At 42.3% G+C, this 21,686-nt stretch overlaps 1 protein-coding gene across 3 annotated transcripts in view; it reads left to right on the forward strand.

The window, feature by feature from the left end:
- Nucleotides 1-770: 770 nt before the first annotated feature.
- The window catches only part of LOC124306717 (arrestin domain-containing protein 17-like), a 123,672-nt gene continuing 102,756 nt past the window's right edge, over nucleotides 771-21,686 (forward strand). The window contains exons 1-4 of one of the 3 annotated variants that reach the window (XM_046767651.1): nucleotides 771-1,428; nucleotides 1,594-1,880; nucleotides 4,314-4,432; nucleotides 6,138-6,313. In XM_046767651.1, the coding sequence (XP_046623607.1) occupies nucleotides 1,791-1,880; nucleotides 4,314-4,432; nucleotides 6,138-6,313 (385 nt within the window). In that variant the 5' untranslated portion in view covers nucleotides 771-1,428; nucleotides 1,594-1,790. Of the gene's footprint in view, nucleotides 1,881-4,313; nucleotides 4,433-6,137; nucleotides 6,314-21,686 lie in introns of all 3 variants that reach the window. The other 2 variants (XM_046767650.1, XM_046767652.1) reach the window with 2 other exon arrangements.

Consider the following 21,686-nt stretch of genomic DNA (forward strand, 5'->3'; position numbering starts at 1 on the left):
CGAACCTAGACGACTTTTTTTCTGCCAACGCCATTTCGTACACGCGGTACACCGCCGAAAGCCTTCACCAATTTTCGTCCCGAAATATCACCATACATATACCTATAAGGAGTAAAATAAGCCAGTGAGGGAAATCGTATATCCGTGGATCAAACGCAGCCGGGAACGAGAATCCCTCTGGGATATATCAAAATGGATGTATACGGTTTCCTAATGACGACACTGCTACCCTGAATTCAAGTATAATCCACGAACGTCTCCCAAAGACTTCTGAAGAAGAACCGAGGCATCGAATTCCTCAACATTCTTGGCTTCTGCTCCCCTCGAGGTTCTTAATCAATGTAATAAAGCCAGAAGAGGGGGAGGGGGTATCAAAATTATCCCGTGTCAGTACCAGCCAGCAGGCTTAATCGGCATAGCTACGGTACGAGTATAACCCGTTGGCCAAGTGGCGTGGCTGATTCCGCGTTATTAAGACAAACCTGCACGAATCCCCATGAAGATCGAGGATTCCCTCCCACCCCCATCCAACCCCGCGGTGAAAAGACAGCGAGCGCCAGGCCATCCGCGTCAAGGGTTCCAAGGACGCTTCGCGTGAGGTAGGTCGCACACGGCGTCGGCGAGATCTCGAGCGCAGCGTCGGGACTGCAGCAGGCAGGGGGCTAAAACTACGGCGCAAACTCGGGGATCGCACCCGGTATATACCTATGTATATACGTATGTTTGCCAGATGGGTCGTCGGGTGGGATGCTGCGAGCCGAGCAGAATCAGTCAGTGGAGTTTGGTCGCCGCTTCGGGCGCCGCGACGCTCCTTCAAGGCGGGAAGTCTAAATTTACCGTCGCGCCCCTCAACGGTACGAATCGTGATTCACGCACCCGTTTAACGTTTACGTTCAGCAATTATTTCCACGAGCGGTTATGAGTTCGTTGAAGAGTCATCGCGTGTCAGAGACCGAGGTCGAAAAGCTCGGAACCTCGTCGTCGATCGCAGGATAGAAAAGTGGGAATGATAAAGAAAAGCTTACCATCGGTTCACGGTGCATGGCCTGTTTCTTTTTCTCGACTCGGAGGTCGCCGGGAGGCGAAGGAAACTTTTGGGATAAATATAGTTCAACGAAAAGATGGAAATACGGTACCAGAAGCAACGCTGAGGTCGTCGAGGAATCGTCTGGAATAAATCGTTGGGTAAAAGTTAAAAGAAAAGTTCCGAGCCGTGTTTAGTTGCCCTTGGTAAAAAACAGGCCCAGCCCGCTGAATTTACTGTGCAATGGACGTTCGTGGTACTTTGAACGTGAACGTTTATAGATGAATTTTTGCTATAGTTGCGAGGAACGAAAGTTTTCTAGATATACGGTTGAATATCGCAGAGAAAATAGAAAACCGTGTGTTAATTGTTGGTGAAATGGTTTCCAACCGTTCAAGTTGACGGTAATTATTACCAATTTGTCGCTGCAATTATCTTCATCTGTCGAACTATTTAACCCGCTGTGTTGGTACGGACTTCTTCCAACTTTCCCAGTGTCGACGTTAAACGAAAGTAATCAAAAACACGATTGCGGAATCCTTTGTTACGAGCTTCCTGCATTTGTTCAGGATAAATTAAGGCTGCCCCTACTGGCGCTGACTCGCCGAGTACGGTGAGCTTTTGTAACAACGTCTTCGCCCTGCGTACAAAGACACAAGTCTACCATCCTCACGGAAGCCCGCACGGGATACAGTGAAGCGGCGATGTCCCTGCGGTTTCGTTAATCAAGGTGCTGCTGCGTCCGAGTGTGGATTCAACGAATGAGATGTCAGTGTTATGCGTAATTTGGGCGACGCTTTCCATCATCGCATCGGTGTTCGCCTGCTCTGGATTTTATCTGCCATATTGGATACAGGTATGTATCAGAAATTTCTAGTGAATGTGTGCTTGTGTATGAATCGGATAAAGCTAATTTCTTTTTCGAAAGCTTCGGTTGAATCGATGAAACACTTGGTGTTTGAAATTAATGATTCCAAATAAATGGTGTCAGGCATTACATGCACCTTTACTGACCAAAAAATTTAATTACTGAATAGACGGTTGAAGAAAATGAGTTTCATCCGTTAGTAATTCTACGAAAAAACGAAGCTCAGGTTTTCAGTTACAAAAATAGCAAACTAAACGGATATCACACTATGAGCGGATGTGAGTTGGAATGAAAAGTGAAAAAGAATTGTTACTTTCACATAATACTTTTCAACCAAAGCTTTGACCGTAAATGTACGACGAAATGCAGTACAGAGGGATTTTTCACGCACAACAGATGTTACTTAGAATTAATGCATCTCTGTCTGAAAAGGTTTGATGCTGCGGAGAATCGTTAGTCATAAAGTTGAAACATAAATGTAATATTCCCAAGTCGAATAATTCATGAATGTACTGTCCACAAGTAAAAAACAGTAACTGCTGCAGTACGGTTGTAATAATTTGAACGCCAACTGATCAGGTATAAAAAGGAAATGGACGCATTTTGTGGCAAAGCTTTTAGAGATACACGTGGCCATATGCATACGCATGTTACGTAACTTACATGTATACGCATATACGTAGATGTTGGAGCTGTTTGAATTGCTCCAAAACATCTCTTCCGCAGTTAATAATTCGAAAGGAAATGTAGATTGTACCGACAAACCGTGGCGTATGAAACTTTAAACCAGTATTCCACTCTAGTTTAAAATGCAACGTACGAATTCCACGTGTTTACGTTTACCTTGTTTGCTATAACAGTTGAAGACAAAATGTCCCTTCCCTGATGGGAAGTCGCAAACTGCGAATGAAAAACTGGTCATTGGAGAGAAGGAGAAAAAAAATAAACATAACCCCTAACTGAGAGGTGCCATCTGATTAAATCTGGTCGCATAACAACTATAACTGCACACTGCGCGGCAGGATTTTATTCAACAATTCGAAATGGAATGCATTACCCGGATTAAAAGAAAGAGAGGAAAAAAACATTTGCCGCCACACTTCGGGCAGTGCACTGGCTTTTGTGCCAACCGGATTCCATTGCGGTACATTCTCATCTGCGAGTAATTAATTCCATCAGTTACAGATTAGCGGGTATAGTGTACACCGTCATTCTATTACGCTTTTCTTTTTCATCCGTTACACTGATTACGCTCTCCAGATAATACTTTGGAAGGGTTGGTAATTTTATTCCCATCCTTTTTCCGATATGCGAACACGATTCGTGCTGGGGTGAAAATTGAAATACGGGAGTCTCGTGATAGTCTGTTAAAATAATGAATTCTTATATTGACGCACGCTTTATACGCATCTCGATACTAAATGACAGGCTATAATTATTTATCGTTAATAATTACGGCTCCGCATAATCAGATACTAAAACATTACCGAAATTCACCGAGCACCGTAATTCTGATTAATATTGCTTCAGAAATTACCATTTGCGCGCAACGGGATTAAACCTGCACGCATTGTGCGTCTCTGTTAGACGAGAAAATATCGATGCATAATAATTTCGCATCGTGCCGCGCAGTTACAGCCAAACCGTAGGTACAGGGTTGGTTGATTATTACGATGGCACTAAACTCATCACCAGCTGGACAGAATCAGTATCAAAAAATGTACATTCATAGTCTTCGGAAATGTATAGATCCAATATATTGGATGGCGAGAGACACGTAGATGCAATAACGTAACATGGTGTTATAGATTTTATGACACCATATCCGCTGCAATGTTGCCAAGTTGCAATAGTCACCGGGTATTTTGCAGTTTTGTATAGAATTCGTCCATAATTATTGCTGTTGGTGCAATTACTCCAATTGTTGTACGACGTTTTCGTATTCGTACCACCCAACATCTACCGTTGCATTCAATCGAAACGGAATATAAACTTGTTCACTGAGATTCATGGTCATGCAAATCAAACGCAAAAGGTAGTTGATTCTCTACGTCTAACGGAATGTTGATAAATTTATGCACGTTGGTAGAAATTTGTTCGCCTTACAAGCTTGCAGTCGTCATTCTTTCGCGTCGAAGTTACAAACATACGTGCGACTCTCGTGCACTGTCTCTCGTTTTACAAAGTACCTGCAGCCGGATGAGTAAGCTCGGTCTATCGAATCAGCATTGCTTACTTTCCGTCGCGCATCAAATCTCATGGGAGGGAAAATACTCCCTGTTTCCCGAGCGAAGGAAGTTGCGAGACACCGGCATTGCTTGAAAGACTAAATTTAGCTACTCGTCCCCCTCTCCCCACGTCGAAGCCTCTGCAGGCCACGGGTATAAGGTAATTATTTTTCGACCTTGTCGTGTGTTTCAGGGAAGGCTTTTGGGAAAAGCTGACGCATATTTCAGCTCCTTTCGACGATGTAATTATCCCCGGCTCCGTGCACCAAACGCCGCTCCGGAGATAGTCTACGAGTGCGCAAGATACTCCAGGTATTTTAACCTTCCTTATCCCGTACAGACAGACAGAGATGCAAGTCCTCTCGGCCTCACGTTATACACAGCCCACACGAGAAATGGTTAACCGAAACTACCCCTAACTCTAGTATATAACCATCAGCGCACTCTGTTCCAAAGCTCCTTTAAACCATAAGCCTCTTTCAAGTTTGTTGAGGCTAGCGTGTATCCTTGGCCGACCAGGATAGTAGGATGCGGTTGGATAATGGAAAATGATGGAGACCGTGATTTCCGGGCAGAACCGCCTCGACGCTTGAATATACTTGGCTTTGAAATTTTTTCAATTTTTTTTTTTTTTTTTAAACCCACTTCTCTTCATTTCTTACCCTCGGACGAAAAACGTGGTGAATAATGTAAAAACTTTATTCCAACAAAGAGGGTTGAATCAACTCGCGCCTTTGTCAACGCGTCATTTCAGGTTCATTCGAGTAATGACCCGTGCTTAATCCGGCTTATGGCGTCAGGAAATTTAGCTTGTTTGTCAAAGAGGTCAGCGACGATCGACTAGTCGAACAAATGGAACAGTGAGCAGACCAGCCGTTCTGACATGACGCTGCGACTCTTGGGGGTATTCTAAAAGTAGCCACACACACACGCACACACACACACACACACACACACACACACACACACAGGCAGGCCAAGGCGTAGACTAGAGAAAGAAACACGATGACGGGCATCGGTCGAATTAGTTCCGCGATAATCGTCTGCCGTTGTTTCCCACAAACTACACGTATTGAGATTCCTTTAGGCTTATAATTCGAGGGATGGCTGCTGATCCGGTAACGGCCTGATTCCAAAATTGTAGTTTCAAATGAGCGTGACATATCTTTTAGCGGATTTATGACTCCACGAATCATTCCCATGGTTTTATGTTACACGCGATTTCTTCGAGCTCAGTCTATACCGTATATGTAGAATTTCGGAATTCTGTCGCCTTATTTAAACCCTGCAAAGAGCTTCGGAGAAGAATATTTGTACACTGTATCCACCGTCCATCCAGCAGAAAAGCAGTATGAATTATTCATCCATAAAAATCTTTATAAAATGACGTAAAAAAAGCATTGGTTAGATTGAGGTTGGAATTTGAACCATTTATCGGATTGCATCCGAGTATTGTTTTCCGTTGCTCTGTTTCTCCGTCACGTACTTTGCGAGACAATAAAAATTCAACGTTGAAGTAATATCGATGACGCGAACAACAGTAAAACTGAAATAAATTTCCGACAAAACTATCCAAATGTACATGATGTATGCTTGTGAAATAAAGTTTCTTGAAAAAGATTTCAACGCCGGCTTGTAAGTACTCAACTTGACGAATACCGTTGTATTATTCACTCACGAAGAGAAATTGCCACGGAATTGCCCTCATGCATAGGTACGTCAAGTTGAAAGAAGTCGTTTTAAAGCAACGCCGTGAATAAGGGTCTGAACTGATTCAGAGGTCCTCGAGTCAGCCATCTCCTGAATTATTTTCCTACGACGACGTTTCCCCCTCTTGGTCATTAGATACGCCGGCGTGACGTATAAACAATGATCGTCACAAGAACGTGGTTAATTAAAAGGTCGGGAGATCCTCGCAACCTTAATTTTTTCCTCGACCTCCTCGACTTAATCCTCGGACTGCACGATCGAAACATAATACTCATGCATACCCGATTGCATCCATTGGCGCGTGCAGTTTTTGGGACATACCCAGCGCCTGGTGGCAGGCCAGCACTGTGACGATAGGGGTTGGAGTGGCTCTGGCGGTGATCACAACGCTGACTCTCCTCGCGGCAGCTTCTTCGTTCCTGCCGCATATCCTGAGGATGACAAGGCCGACGCGAGCCTTGGGATCCTTGCAGCTTCTAGCGGGTGAGTACCTGTCCCCAATAATTTGTAGACGTAACAACGTATAAGGTATTACGGGATCTATACAGAGGTATACGGCACAGGACGATCACCGCTTGCGAGTTCATGTGCGGGATGTAAACTTGTAACTTGGTTACTTGGTTACTCGGTTCGCGTATCTAATTTCAATATAAGCGGATCACGGCATGACGTGCCGTATACCCACCTTAATCGAAGTAAACAAGTTGGCGAGAGAACTGCGAGTCAACGATAAGCGGTTCCAAAGTCAAGTAGTCTTCAGAGCATTAACTCTAGACCCGAGTTTCCAAGTGATTTGCATCCCGAAAATATGCCCGAAATAACCGCCCTTACCAACGTGATGACAACAACAACGACGACGACGACGACGATGACGACGACGGCCTGGAACCAACGACGCGTAAATGTATGATTACCGTGTTACAGCCGTGATGATGTGCGGCGGGATCGTAATGTACCCAGTCGGGTGGGACAACCGGGAGGTCAGAGAATCGTGCGGCAATGGTGCCAACGTCTATAACTTAGGTGAGTTTACACGCACGCCGTCACGATGGTGACGACGCCGAAAATGTTGCACACTGCAGTAAAACCGTGCGTTGCTGTCCGGTCCAGGATCACAACGGAGGTCGTATCGAGTCCGTCTATCCGCGTGTCTTTTACGCTCGCTTTGCACAACAGTCGTGAAAATATATTTTCCCCGTTGCATGCGGGTGTATGGAAATGGTAACCCGCGGACTGACAGTTTTCCATTGTGTCAGCCAGGCAATCGCCCTGAGGAGAAGAAGGGGCGAGCCCTTGGTTATCCTCCTGCGGGGATTACGACGAGGCGTCGTCTCCTCGACCCGGCAGCTCCCGGCTTATACGACGATCCTCTGTTTCAGGAAAGTGCTCGGTGTCGTGGTCCGCGCACTTGCTGCTCGGCTCGGTCGCCCTGCTGCTCCTCTGCTTCGGACTGAGCTTTTGCGCGGCGAGGCACAAGCCCTCGCATCCTCACCCCCTGCGCATTTGACAATCAAGATACTCCCAGTCCATCCACGCCTACGCCCAGCCCCCCGAGACCGAAGTCAAGGACACCAGCCTCTCCTTCGTCACGATTTGTTAATCGGCAATTTTTTTCAGGGATGAACCGTGTCCTCCGCCCGATATCGAAGCGATCTCGATGCGTTATCGACGTCGATGATCGTTGGGTGTTCGCAAGCGCGTCGCAGGATATTTCACGGTACTCCTTAGCGCGGATAATGGATGCGAACACGACCCCTGATCCTCTGGCGGAGTTAGCAACTGTGCATGTCCCTGTTACGTGCAGGGCTGCTAGGGTAGTTTCCGAGGCTGGGTAGTAGTTCCTGCAAGCTATCGGTGCAGTCAACCTTAAGGCTTCTTAACGAGGATCAAGTACCAGCTTTATCGTTCAACTAAAGATTAGTGGGCAACGGTAACCGTAAACTTGTTACACACATGGAGTACACGTGCATCGCGCGGACCGTTAACCACGACGAATATTTTTGCACACACCCCCGGAGCCCTGGGCTCATTCAACGATTAATTAATAGCGCCTCCTTCCTTCACCCCGTCACGTTTTAATCCGACAATAAATTATTACTCACGTGTACGCATTATACCCATAATGCGTGTTGTACGATAGGTATATACTCCGGCCTTTAGAATATCCGCTCCACCTCCACCTCGGCTCAAAGGATCCAATATCCCTCTAATTTGTAAATCCAATCGATTCTCGGCTCCCCAGTTCTCCACCGTTTTCCCAACGCTTCCATTATCCGCAGGTACGATTCGACGGGAAGACATCTTCTCTCGACCCTCCGAAGCCCCGCGAGCGGATAATTTACAAATGGAAGGAGCCCTGGTAATCAATCTATAACAAAGCAGTACCAATTACTCTTTCACTCGGATCTTCGATACGTCCTGTTGAATATCAATTCGGAATATGTGCTTTATTAACGAATTACGCAGTTTCGTGTACCTGCACGTTGGCTATTTCAAAGCGTTACAATTGTATCTTTAAATTCTCGGTACATTTGAACACCAATTAATTGATAATCAGACCGGGGCGTAATCGAGTAGGTCACTACTAATTGTTTGGCTCGTAATACACGCCACTACGTATAAACACAAAAATAGATTTCCGAAAAACTCACAAAGGGCCGGGTATTAATCGCCTGCTTATCGATCAATCATTTAACACTCTAACATTCGAAGAAATTGTACGATCGAGCAGCCGGACAAAAGGTATACTAAAGAAGCCAATCGAATATCAATTATCATCGTTTTGTGTGCGTAACTCCGTATTGCTGATGCTTGACAGGTATCGGATTTCTCGCGTATATCACCTACCTATATGATCCACTTCAAGCTGCTAATGGAAAGGATATCGAATCGTCCTTTCATATGCTTTCTCGAACACATACGTTTACCAACAGAATTCGTAAAATTATCATTTTCCTACGACACGAGTAAGACTGAACTACCAATCGTTATTAATTATGAATGGAGAATTGGAGAGGCTATGACAATTGAATGATTCCAGACACGTGGATGACTAGAAAAATTGAATTGAATTAACACGTGGCAAGACTGTAAAAGCCGTTGAAGCATCTGTCATTGTGTATGAGTGTTTATGCGAGGCTGTCTTCTTCCTCGGAATGAAAACCTTCTACACGACTTTTAATTAGTTGATGAATCGTCAACCAATCGGGTTAATACGTGCAAGTCTTTTGTACACTAAAACGATAAAATTTTATGTTAAAATAATATTCATTTAAGTTTTAGATGATTAAACGAGCAGAAAAAAATAAATAAAAGCACGTTAATAAATATTATACATGTACATACTATAATATGATAAATAAGATTGAAGTTTAAAAATAATAAAAATACAGCAGAACAAATGTTCTGCCGGACTGTCGTTGAGTATAAAATTTGGTTACTTGTAAATAAACTGATAATGATTACTAAGGCAAAAAATAACTGTACGTAGTTCAGTGTAATATACAACATATTGTGGGTGAATTTTTTCAAATAATTCAGAAAAAGTAAACTGCAGATTTTATCAAGAGCCAAAAGTAACTATAAATGTGCCAACTCATGCGTATGTATGTATATATAGAAATTTACAAGCATGACTGTTATATTTTTATCCCTTTGATGTGATCTTACTTTGATACCGCCTAGCAGCTCTGATCAGATTACCACTTTTTGCGAGAAACGTATATATACGTATAACTCGGTCAAAGGGGTTTCAATATTTAGGACCTTTTTCAAAGGAAGCTCGCGTATCTTTTATCCGACTTGGACGTATCTACGTATCTGCTCGTATGCTCGACAGGGTGAAATGAATTCCCTAATACCTCAACTCTACGTTCTAGAACTGCAGGGTTGAAAATATTACCTACCAGTTATTCGACTACGTATAGAACCAGCCGCTCAATTCGGCTTATGAAGATTTTATCTTCGTTTCTCACTTTCATGCAAATATGACAAAAAAACGATTCTCTAACTATTTCTACACAGTGAGCAGCCTTGCCATTTTTATTCTCATACGAACAAACTTGACAAATTTCAACGGGGGAATTTGGTACGGTTGGAAAGAATCTGTTGAATCGAAACACAATTTGATAAACCGTCAGTCGGTCCCAGTCGCGTTCCACCTACACACTGTTTAAATCCTTTTTCTATCACCAGCGCGCCTCATTACGATAAATTTCAAATGATACTTTTACAATTCCGGTACAACGTCCGCAAGCCTCGAACAATTTTGCTGCAGGGTTTTATTATCACCGTGCCGACGTGCTCTATCGAATGAAATTCCAGAATGACAATTAAATTTACGCGCATAGGCAGTAAAATTTTATTCAACCAAATTATTTGGCAGGAAAAAATAACGCTACATTATTGATTTGGTGGGATTTTATGCTCGTGTCGTAGATTTGTCGTTAATTTGGTAAATTCTTAAAAGTGCATTCGGGTAAGCTATCCCTCATCGATTTTCTTTGTTCAAAGGCAGGAATATTGCCGCGACCCAGTTACTGCAAAATTTAGATATCGACATGGGTACGTATTCTGGTTTAAACGCAACAGTCATGTGATGAGTCAGGGGCACGGTATCTCTGCCAGCATGTACCCAATTAGTACGATGATCGTCACACCGCGCTAACTGCCAAAACTGTTTGTTTGCAAAGGTAATCGAATAGATTCCGCTGAAACTGCTAAATGCGTTCATCGCGCCACGCGTTCGGTCATATAATAGGTGGGTGGGATTGAAATTCCCAATTTAAAAAGTTCCAAAAGTGCCAAATTCCCAAGTATTTTGTCGTGAAATTTGAAGTAAGGAAATTAAACCACGACAAAACATCAAAGTTTCGAATAGTCCAAAACCTGACGCTCAAAGTTCCGAAACTGCGAAAATGAGAAAATTAAAAAATCTGATCGAAGATTTTCAGTTCTATGAATTTCTGACTTGTTGAAATTTCACCACTTTGATCTTTATTTGTTTCGGATTTCCTATATTTTTACGTTCGGAATCCTGGTCATTCTGACTTTCGGTTTTTCTGATTTTTTAAACCAATTCGTTGAGTAAACTACGCTGTACGAGTATATTTTAACTTTCGGAAGATTACTCCATGAAAACTTTATTTTTCGGAATTCTGCTCTATCGTAGCTTGAATTTTTGGAATCTTGCATTTCGGAACTTTGAGCCGTCGGGTTTCCGACCATTCGAAACTTTGTTGGTTCTTCAAAGTTCGATTTCTTTGCTTCGCGTTTCGCCACCAAATAATTCGGAATTAAGCGCTTCGAAAACTTTTCAAATTCAGAACTTCAACCCCGCCCTCATACGTATTTAAAAAATTCAAAAATAAAGTACACATAACCATCGAAAACAACCATTACTCCTGTTATCTTTCTCTTCCTCAAAGCACGGCGAGAGTTTAACGAAACCACACGGTTCTGCGCAACGAGATGAACTCGAACAAAACTATTTCAACCCTGCGGACAGGTCGTACAAGTCTTCAAACTTTGGGTGAAACTTGCTCTCGAAGTTTGCGAAAGAATGCATAGCTCGGTACACCGCGATGTTTAAACAAAATGGCTGCATGCATACGAGGTACGTCGAGCAGCGTGGCAGATGCCGTGATACTCGCTATATCCACAATATCCGTTAATAATGTTATAGATTGGGCCGATGATCGTTGCCATAACCAATCAACGAACGTTCAAATTCAATCGACTAGTGAAAGCTCTGTGCGTGTATGAATACATACATTTATATGTGTGTGTGCGATAAAATAGCTATTCCATTGCCATTATCAATTTGGAACGAGCGCTCTTATGATACTTTATTATCTGTATTTCGCTAAAGCTGAGCTCGGTTATCGAGAGGCAATCAATCGAATCGACGCAATTGAATTGACCCGATATTAAAGAACGAACGAAAAGAGCTAATAAAAAAATCAGAACGACTTTTGCGTTAAAATTTTCAGACGAGAATCGGATTATTTGGGCAGTGTAATAATGAATTCCGTCTCTGGCGCAAAATTAACGAAGCGATCAAGGCGCGATTCTCGGATGGAATTCTCACAAGCCAATAGATGTAAAGCGAGAATGAAATCGCGCATTCTTCGAGTGCTTCGGCACTGAATTAATACGACGCAGCTTATCTCGATGTTTACATAGAACATGAGTACGGAATGTACAGGGATGATGAATAAATGAATAGATAAATAAAATGCCTCGAAGGGGGAACGCACGTGTAAGCAGGAACGACTGTTCTTTCATTAGGCGTAGAGTGTGATATACATACATATACACATAAATATTATAATGCGAGGAGATAAAATCCATGGCACCGACCCTAAGACCTATTCGTATTTTGTTGGATACAGCGGCTGCAGTCATTCGTATAACGATAATATGTTTATCCGTAAAATAAATTGTATATACTTATACATACATATACATATATACATATATATATATATAATATAATATATCATAAATGTTATGTATTATTATATTTTATAATAAAAAAAAATTTATACATAAATCTCGGATGTAAATACTAACTCTCAGATTTCAGTTACGTCCCTACTTATCCGCCCTCGCATGAATAATCCCTGGGGATATTCAATGTGACTTACAAATGTTAATCCGGGTAGACCAGTTTTCATTAATTACTCAAAATTCGTTGACCAGTGTGAAAATATTTATTGAACCACAGCATACATATACGCGCCCGCCTTAATTCGCTTAACAAATTTATACAGGGCAGAATCCAATTTTGATAATTCACCCCGATGTAACTGAATCATTGGTTACCGATGTCTGCAGGTTATTCACCGCGGGTCAATTTGCCTATACCTGCGCCATGTAAATTGACCACCTGCATACAGTGCATTCGTACTAAATGTGGGTCAATAACTTAATGTCATTTATTAACCTCCGTTCGTTACGGGCTAATTAGTATTTTTTGCTATTTTCCCACACAGCGACGCTGTCAGCGATAAAATCATCGCGATGTTTTGTCTATAAATGTATAATCATCAGTCCCACGATTTCGTCAAAGGTACGTATATAGAGTGTGTGTGTATATATATTAGATCTAATTTTTAATATGATGGTGGAAATCCGCACAGTAGAAAATTATTTCTCATCCACATATCACAACCGGAAAATGAGAGATTCATTCCTTATATTAAAGAAATAAAGGTTTGTTCTAATATCTCATCACCACGAGGAATTGGACCGTTATTCTTTTGGCGCGTAAATAACGATATGCACTGTTAAAAAAAAATTTGTAGATTCCGTGTAGTTTAAAATCCATACCGACTCGTGCAAACTGCACTCGTTCATCAAAATTCATTCAAATTTCACTCCGAACAATGAAATGTTCGCAAGCTTTAGTTCAAATTTTGAAAAAATGCATATGGATAATCGAATAGAATCAAGAAAATTAGCGGTTTTTAATTTTACCTGAGAGTAATCCCAACGGGAATTACGTTCCGGCAGTTGATCTGTTACTTTATACGTTCTTCCTTCTTTCTTTCGTTTTTCCTCACTTTTTTCACACTAGAGCGGGTAGCAAGAGGTCAGTTGTTCGTAATTAATTCAATTACTTTCAATTGAGTAACTGGCAACAAAGAGTAGGGTATCAACGTTGTGTTTGTTGTACAAAATACACGATTATATGGCTCGCATTCATTATTATTACTATGTATTTTTTTACCCTTGCTCGTTTATTATGCTCGAAACAAAAGGTACGAAATAAATTCGGCTACTAACGAAACTCTGAAACAAAACGTCTAACTTCATTGCAGTCTCGGTTTATATCCATGCTCCGCGTTCCGAATTCAAAATGCAAACAGGAATCGAGTCGACGCTTCAGCCAACGTTACGTATATTTTTTCCAATATATGAAAGCAGTTACACTGTAGCTAACAAATAAGGAGAGAACCCCGAAGTTGTATGTGCGTCTGGCTTTTGTTTGCCGTAGTAATAGATATGATATTTTTTCCAATCCCTCGGAGACGAAAGGTCGACTGTCACGTATCGATTCCAAGGCAAGTAAATAGGCGGAACGGAAGAAGGTCAAATGTGACGATAATCGCTTTCCAGTATTGAAAATGGAAATTCAAACATATTAAAATCAATGCAGAGATCACAATGCCGTTTACTTAATTTTCATATGAAATTCAAATAGAATGAATATTCATTACATTTTTTTGCGACAATGGCAATTATTGCATGAATATAGCCTTCCAAGTACGAACATCACGCGAATTGAATAGAGAGTTATTTCTGAAACACAATGTCTCCGCGATGGTGGAAAAAAAAATCAGCACAAAAAAAAAGAGAACAGTAAGAACAACAACACTGAATTATCGAAGGTAGAACTGGGAAAAATAATTACCAATTACCTTGGTGTGTTGTTGTTTATCGATACGAGCTAACTAGGGATCGTTAACATTTAATTGTTATTAGTATCGGTCCTTATCAATTTCATGTTACAGCTCCGTTTACACAAGCCCGGCACGTTTATCCGTTGGTATTATCTGTATGAAATAACGAGGTTCGCTAGAATCACGGTTTTCCTCCGCATAATTCCACCCATTTTCTGCCCTAATAATTTACCATTTAAGTATTCTTTATTTACTCATGTTTCGACTGATATCCCCGATGATTCTTTAAAAGGTCAGTATTAGAAGTATAGTTCACGAGCAGCTCGTCACTCCTAAAAGTACACTTTGAAGTTATTAATATGCAGATTATTACGTCCTGATTCATTATGCGGAGTTTCGAATAGTGGATATTCGAGATTCTGCGGGAATTTTATTTTACCTTATATCGGATATCGGTTTTTTTTTTCTTTCTATATTCACTGTGCAAACCCAATCAGCGACTGCGAATCGATACCGCTATCCGAAAGTAAATTTATATATTCCAGGAAATGAAAACGGATTGAAACTGCGGGTTAGGAAGGATTAAAATCTTATAATGCAGGGCACCGATACAATCAATCACAATATCAGAATTGTACGTATTGTATGTATAAAATGAATCGTTTTTCAATTGAATCGGATCTTTTACATCTGGCAAATGATTCTTCATTTTTTGCGGAACTTCTGTGTAGCGTAATTGGAAGAAGTACATATATCGTGTGATGGAATACGAAAAAGCGGTAAATCAGTTGAATCAAAGTCAACAGAGTACAAAATTGGAACATGCCTAGGTTCGTCATCAAGTAGCTTGATGAATCTCCTGAAGAATTGCAAAATGATTTCATTATAGTTCACTAAGAACTATGTATATATATCATTCTATCGGAGGCGTTTAATTTTTTACGAAGTATCGTAGGACTTTAATTTTTCTTTTACATTTCCCGTCTTCTCGTTAAAACACAAAACGGCGTTATAAATTTGTTTAATTTCATCAAGCTGGTTGATCGAACACCGACCGCAGCTACTTCGATTCCATTAATTCGTGGTAGAGGATAAAGTTAGTAGGCAAAGAAGATAAAACCAAACGCTGTAATGCGGTACGTTTCTTCTCACGCGAGCTTCTGCATTCTCCTGCGTTTCTCATTAAGACGAGTTCCGTCCCGGTGATAAACGCGCTGCATCTTGTAAATGAGTTGGTGTATATTTTTCTTTTCCTATCTTTCTCCAGCTAGATTTTCTTCCGTCCGCATTCACCGGTATCCTAACACCAAGCAACCCACCGTGAGTGAATGCTTTTATACGTTATACCAGGAGTGAGTATAAAACCGTACTTTTTCACTTGAAGAGCTAATAATTTTCAATAGAACTGAGAGGGCATCGTCCTTATCTTAGCTTTTTCATCGAGGGGAACAATTTTCTTTACTACGTAGTTCCTATTTTCCACTTTGGTCCGCCGAAGGTGCAAGTATTAACAATTAATGCCTGATACCTGGCCGTCGTCTCCCTCTTCGGAATGTAATCAAAATATACGACAGCGTTTAGCAAGGGTTTGCCGATTAAGGGGTGTCCCTTGGGCATCCTCGAGCTAATTGACCTGAGTAATTGTTCTCTAATTACTCACGTATAATTCGACAGCAAAACTAAATCTTCATTCATCACTCCTGGAAACTGTCCGGCAAAATGTCTGTGCACGTCTTGATACCCATCCAACCACTGGCACCAAAACTTCGGCGGTACCATGAATCGCTAAATTTTCTTCATCCATGCACTGTCTACGAGAAGCGCCAATGGTTGATTACCGGGAGATGGAGATCGGAATGATTTATCGTAGCGATAAAGGTTCGCGTTACTTTTGCTTGATTGTGTATCCCTCGGGATAATATCATGCTCGATTAAATGTACAACGAATTTCGTGTCCTTCCAGAGAGTAATATTTCGGCATTGTTCGGTGGCGTTGCGCCAGGGAATAAGTCGTTTATACATAACTTTGTTGAGGAGCTGTTCCACGCGTAACATTAGCTGCGCGCTCTTCACGCTAGCTTCCCGCCGTTCTCCGAAGCAGGGATTTAGCGAGTTCAGCGGCATAGAGAGATCCGGAATTTTCTGGAAGGAGCTAAATAAATATACGCATCTCGTACATGTATACGTATTCCCTGCCCCATTTTACAACAAAAAGCCTTACCCCGATTCTCACAGTTGCTTAGACTTCAGTTATTTTCCCTTAATTTGTTTCCGGCTAACCACCAAATCCATCTTGCAAAGCACCTTCAAAATTGCTAGCCACCCGGCGAATCCACGAAATATTGCTTCGACACCAAAGGGTTAGGGCAAGAGATCACTCAAGACCCGAGTTTCGAGTAGGGATCCCAAACTGACGTTCATTCGATTCCCCCTCAATAATTCAAGCCGAATTCGACCATCGCGTTTGAAATTCAACCTACGGCATCTCGTGATTCACAATTTACACGGTGTTATCCTTGATGCTTGAACAAATTTTCAGTTAAAAAATTTCCCCCTCCCCCCTCCTCCCTGGTTTTAGACCGACTCTTGTGTATAAAAGAGCAACCGGCCGTTAACCGAGCTCCTCGAACTCGGTCTATTTTGCATTGCTTACGGGTGCACGGAGTCGGTCTCTTCTCGTACTGGCCTTTAACGGGAAATTTATTGGTACCCGGTAGCGAGAACGTCTGGCCTGGTACGCCGTAAAATCTAGTTGGAGGACTCGTGGGATCCACCCACGCAGGATAGTCGGGGTGAGGGTGGAAAAGGGGTGGGAGTTACAGGGGGTCGCTGAATTCGCAGCATTGGGAAGTAGTCCGATTACTTACTCGGTGAATTTCTCCCTCTGGCCTACGAGGATCCGGGAACAGCTGCTTCGCAGCTATGTTAATCACTTCTTACATCTCCTAATTCTCAACCGTACTGCATTGCGTTCTCGCGGCCTGAACACAGGCAACGTTTGACACTTAAACCGATTTTCAAACGTGAAGGTTACAACTAAGAATAAGGTTAACGTAAATGGAGGTGAGTTTTCCAGCGCGTGCCGAATTTTCAACGACTTTGGTAAACTCGAAACCACTGCCGGGATTCTCTTTGCGTCTGTATTATAAAGGCAACATTCCAAAGTTAATTCAAATCTTTTAATTTAGGCAAGTGGAGCGAAGGTAATTTGTGTCCTAACTATACGAAGCGGGCCAAAAAGGATCAACGCGATAATGCATTCGCATAATGAATATGAATTTTCCGTACCCTGTAGCAACACGGCGAAGGGTGAACCGAAAAAAATAGAAATTTTAGAAAACAAGAGTAGAGAGAGAAAAAGAAGAAAAAAACTTTGATTAGCTGCAGCCGACAATCCGCGCGGCGTAAACCCGTGAAATTTGTTATCCAGCCTTTAATGAATATTTATAGAATGTTCCGTAATCCGGTGAATTCAAATGTTTGTTGCCTGCAGGAAAAACAGCCAATGGGCCGATTTCAAATTCGCAATACTATTCGACGGACATCACACTGCCCTAAACTATAGCGATCTCTTCATTTGTTTCCACTGCGATGTAGGTGAAAAATAAATAAAACTATACACTAACAAACCATCAGCCGGATCGAAAAACACACGAACACCGCACAGCGTCCGGGTGCATACGATCCTTGTAAATAATTCACAATTTACAATCAACTTTTGTGTGTCAACAAACAGGATATATTTATATAACATACATACAGCGGTGATTTTATCTATACAGATGTATTGCTTCAAAGGCACAATGTCTGCAATACTACACGCTCACACCCCAAACATACCACCATATTTGACTTCCGTCTCGTTTGCTAAGCTGTTTTCATATCTGGACGACGGTAACTCGGTATCAGTTTCACAGAAGGATCATAGCTGTTTCAAATATCGATTTCAAATTCCCGTGGCATTTTCATATATTATAGATCATACGTGCGATCCGTAAGAAGTAAAACTTCCAAACAGCATTTCCACCATCAGCAGCTCTTGGGGAACATTAGACGCGTGTCTCTCGAGATTAATTGCCGACGCTCTCGAAGCTAAAGCGAATCAGGATGAAACTCGCTGAGAGGGGAAGTCCGCGTGAAATGAAATTCGGCCAAGTCTAATCAGCATCTCGAGTCTCAGATGATAAGGATCTGTATTTTCCAAGAAATTTGAATTCCGACCTAACTTTTGTCGAACTGATTATTCCGGGGAGTTTTTCCGTGTGCTTTTCTGATGAATTCGCAAGCTGAAATAACTGAAATGTTGTATTGTAGCCGGCAAAACTTTTCACCGATATTCTACCCAAGAGTTGCCAGACTCGTTTAAACTGTATCAATTCGAACAGCGTTATAATATCTGATCGTATCGGGAAAAAAGTTGATCCGTCATTTCCGAGGAACACGGGTGTTCACGTTATCAATAAAATTCACAGCGATATTTATATACTGGAAATTTTTCACCACTTTGATAATTTACATGTCTGCAGAAAGGGCTTGAAATCTTCTCGGAGGGCACCGTTACGGCATCCTTGTGTTTGAAAGAGAAATTTTGACTTTGTGAATTAAGGCCCGTTAAATTCGTTTGGCTTGTTGCGGCTAGGTACACACAATTTTGCAGCTTCTTCCCTCCAAAGAGGCAACCTTTGAAATGCGTCACTTTCTGCTCCTTCCCATGGCTTTCAAATTGTCGTCAACGAACTTACAAGGACACGAGTTATTTTTCGAATTGAAGCGTGAATATTTGAGTAAAATTTTATCTGATCACCAGGCATCTACTTTCAACGTAATTGAACTGTTGCTGCTCGTCAAACTAGACCGTACATCACGGATTTGAAATAAATTTTAAAGAGTCTTTCCAGCCGTCAAATGTAAAGCCGGAACGTCGCCCTTAGATCCGACCTTACAGTTTTCGATTCGAGCTTAGTCTTGTGTTGCAAAGCAAACCCAAGAGGTAGATTTCAAGCTAATTCTTTCAAAATACGCAAATGGAGATTGAACGCTTCCCCACCGTGACAAGGAAAATGTGAAAAGTGTATCCACCATACGCATGAATAAAGATAATCGGAAAGCGTGGAACCATCGATTCAACAAGACATAACCAGATAGAATCTTAGATAAAATATTTGTCTACCTCAACTAATTTTTCATAAAATGTAAATTTCGTTTAATTCAAGAACGTGCACAGTTACCGTGAAATACGCTGTTTATGTGTGCACCGTGCGCGCTGCTCCTGCCACGTGGGAATAAATGACTTTTAGCACGTTATGGAACGCAACGTCTTCTATTCCAAGAGATGCGCAATTAATCATTCAAGGTTCGACTGACAGCCCGGGCAGGCGCAATGCAAGTGTGTCGAAAATCGTGGCGTTGAGATATTGAAGTCCATCCAGAAAGGTTGTACAGTTCGGAACTGGGCGTATGCGCATAATAAATTCGGAGCTAACAACAGGAAATGGCAGGGTAAAAAAACACGGTTATACGGAATAAACGCGAGCAGGGACGGTGAATTTTTCGCCCCTCGTTTTCACGCCCGTTCGCTGGAATTTGTTGAAATTCGTGACATTCCTGAATAAATCCCCTGTTTTCGGTCAGCGATTGAATTTGCTTTTTCAAATTCTGTTGCTTGCCGAATCCTCAAGCCTGTAACTTGATGTGGTGGAACGTCCTGTGCAGCGGAATGAATTCCTCCAAATTAGACTTCGGCTCTGACGGCTCCCTTCAAGCCGCTGCATATCGAACCGAATATACGGTACACTACCGAGCCCTAACACCACAGAGGCGGCGGATATCACCCAGGCATCCTTCCGCTGTTCAGCCCTTCTCAGGCATTTAGCGAAGTTATCTTAAACGGGACAGAAGAGAGAATGGTGAACCAGGAGCCAAAGGGAATTACGGAGGCTGCTCCCCGTATTTCGAACCGACGAACAATTAGCCAACTTCCTACCCATGCTGAATTGTTCTGATCTCCGGCCGCTCTTCTCAACACGAGAATCAGACGTCAATCTTTGCTTTACCTTGGTGGAAATATTCCATAAATTCTCTGAAAATTTTTTCGAAGCTGTAAAACAATCCCATAAAACAATGTCTCGTTTCTTCTTACCCTGAACGGCTAACTGCAGCCTTTTGAAGATTATAAGGGTGCAAAAAACCGTCAGATAATGAGCAGCTGGGACAGAAGGTGAACTTTCATCTCCACCCTCGAGTCTCCACCAGGTAGCAAAAACGTCCGGTGGAATGTTGACACCGGGTAGAATCAGGCGGGACTTCGTCTGGCAATGCGAACATCTAGTTGTTTTATTATACGCCTCCACGTCTAACTATCCGTGTGCTTTCGAGACCTTTACAGAATGGCTAATGGCCTGCGGATTTGCATGTCATTGTAGCTTCTCGAGGATGCGGGAGAATTCGCAATTTCATAAGATGAACGAAACTCTGTCGCGGTAAAACTAAAATTCACCGGAATGCACCACTTCTGCGTAGGATATAATATGAAAATAACCAAAGTGTTCCGCAACGGTCGGGCAGAATTGTCCCATACACTTATCTCCCCTTACGGCGTGGCATGGAAAACGAATGATATTTTTTCTCGTTCTCCTCATTTCTTGTTTCTCTCATATACATAGGTATACATGTCCACGCAATTTGCATTTTAAATGACTCGAAATACATCTCGCTACGGTTCAACTGTCTCCTGGGGGCTTTCATCGAGGTATAGGCAAACGTGGTAAGTACGTTTTCACGACTATAAAGTAACCCAGACTACCCTGCGGGGATATTCGCTCCACGTGCTGCAAGCTCTTGATCATAAATACCGGTTCATAAGCAAAGCGCTGGGGCCTGAACGGTTGAACCGGCGTGCATGGATAATAGGAAGGAAGCTCTACTGAAAGCACTTTGTCTGGTCCGCATTCATCCCCCGCCAGGAATAATTACCGACCGCGAGAAAAGGAAACTCCTCCTGGCAAAGCGGAGACGCAGATCCACTGAGAGACTCGGAGATTCGCCACTATCACGGCCACAGAGACCACAGACGAGGTTCGCGCAACCTTTTTCACCAAAGGACGAATAGCTACATCACGCATCACACGACTATCCGCAATCAGCAGACCGGAGTTAGATTCTCAGCGATACATCATCCTCGTCGCAAGTTTCATATTGAATAGATCAAGGGGTGAATTTCAACAGTGTTGAATCGGGGCTGGTACCCAAGCTTTTACGGTTTCACTGTACATCTTCGCTTTCACCAAGGTGCTCTTTGGTAATCGTATACTCACGCGAACAATTTACACACCGATCGTTGAGAGAAAGAATGCTTCTGCAGCCCGGAGTTTGAGGTACCTGCTTGAATTCCGCGGGGTCTCGTCGAGCTCATTAATGATCCTGAAATTTGAACTCCGAACCCCGGGAGATGC

The sequence above is a fragment of the Neodiprion virginianus genome, chromosome 6, assembly GCF_021901495.1.
Source record: "Neodiprion virginianus isolate iyNeoVirg1 chromosome 6, iyNeoVirg1.1, whole genome shotgun sequence".
Classification (NCBI taxonomy): Eukaryota; Metazoa; Arthropoda; class Insecta; order Hymenoptera; family Diprionidae; genus Neodiprion; species Neodiprion virginianus.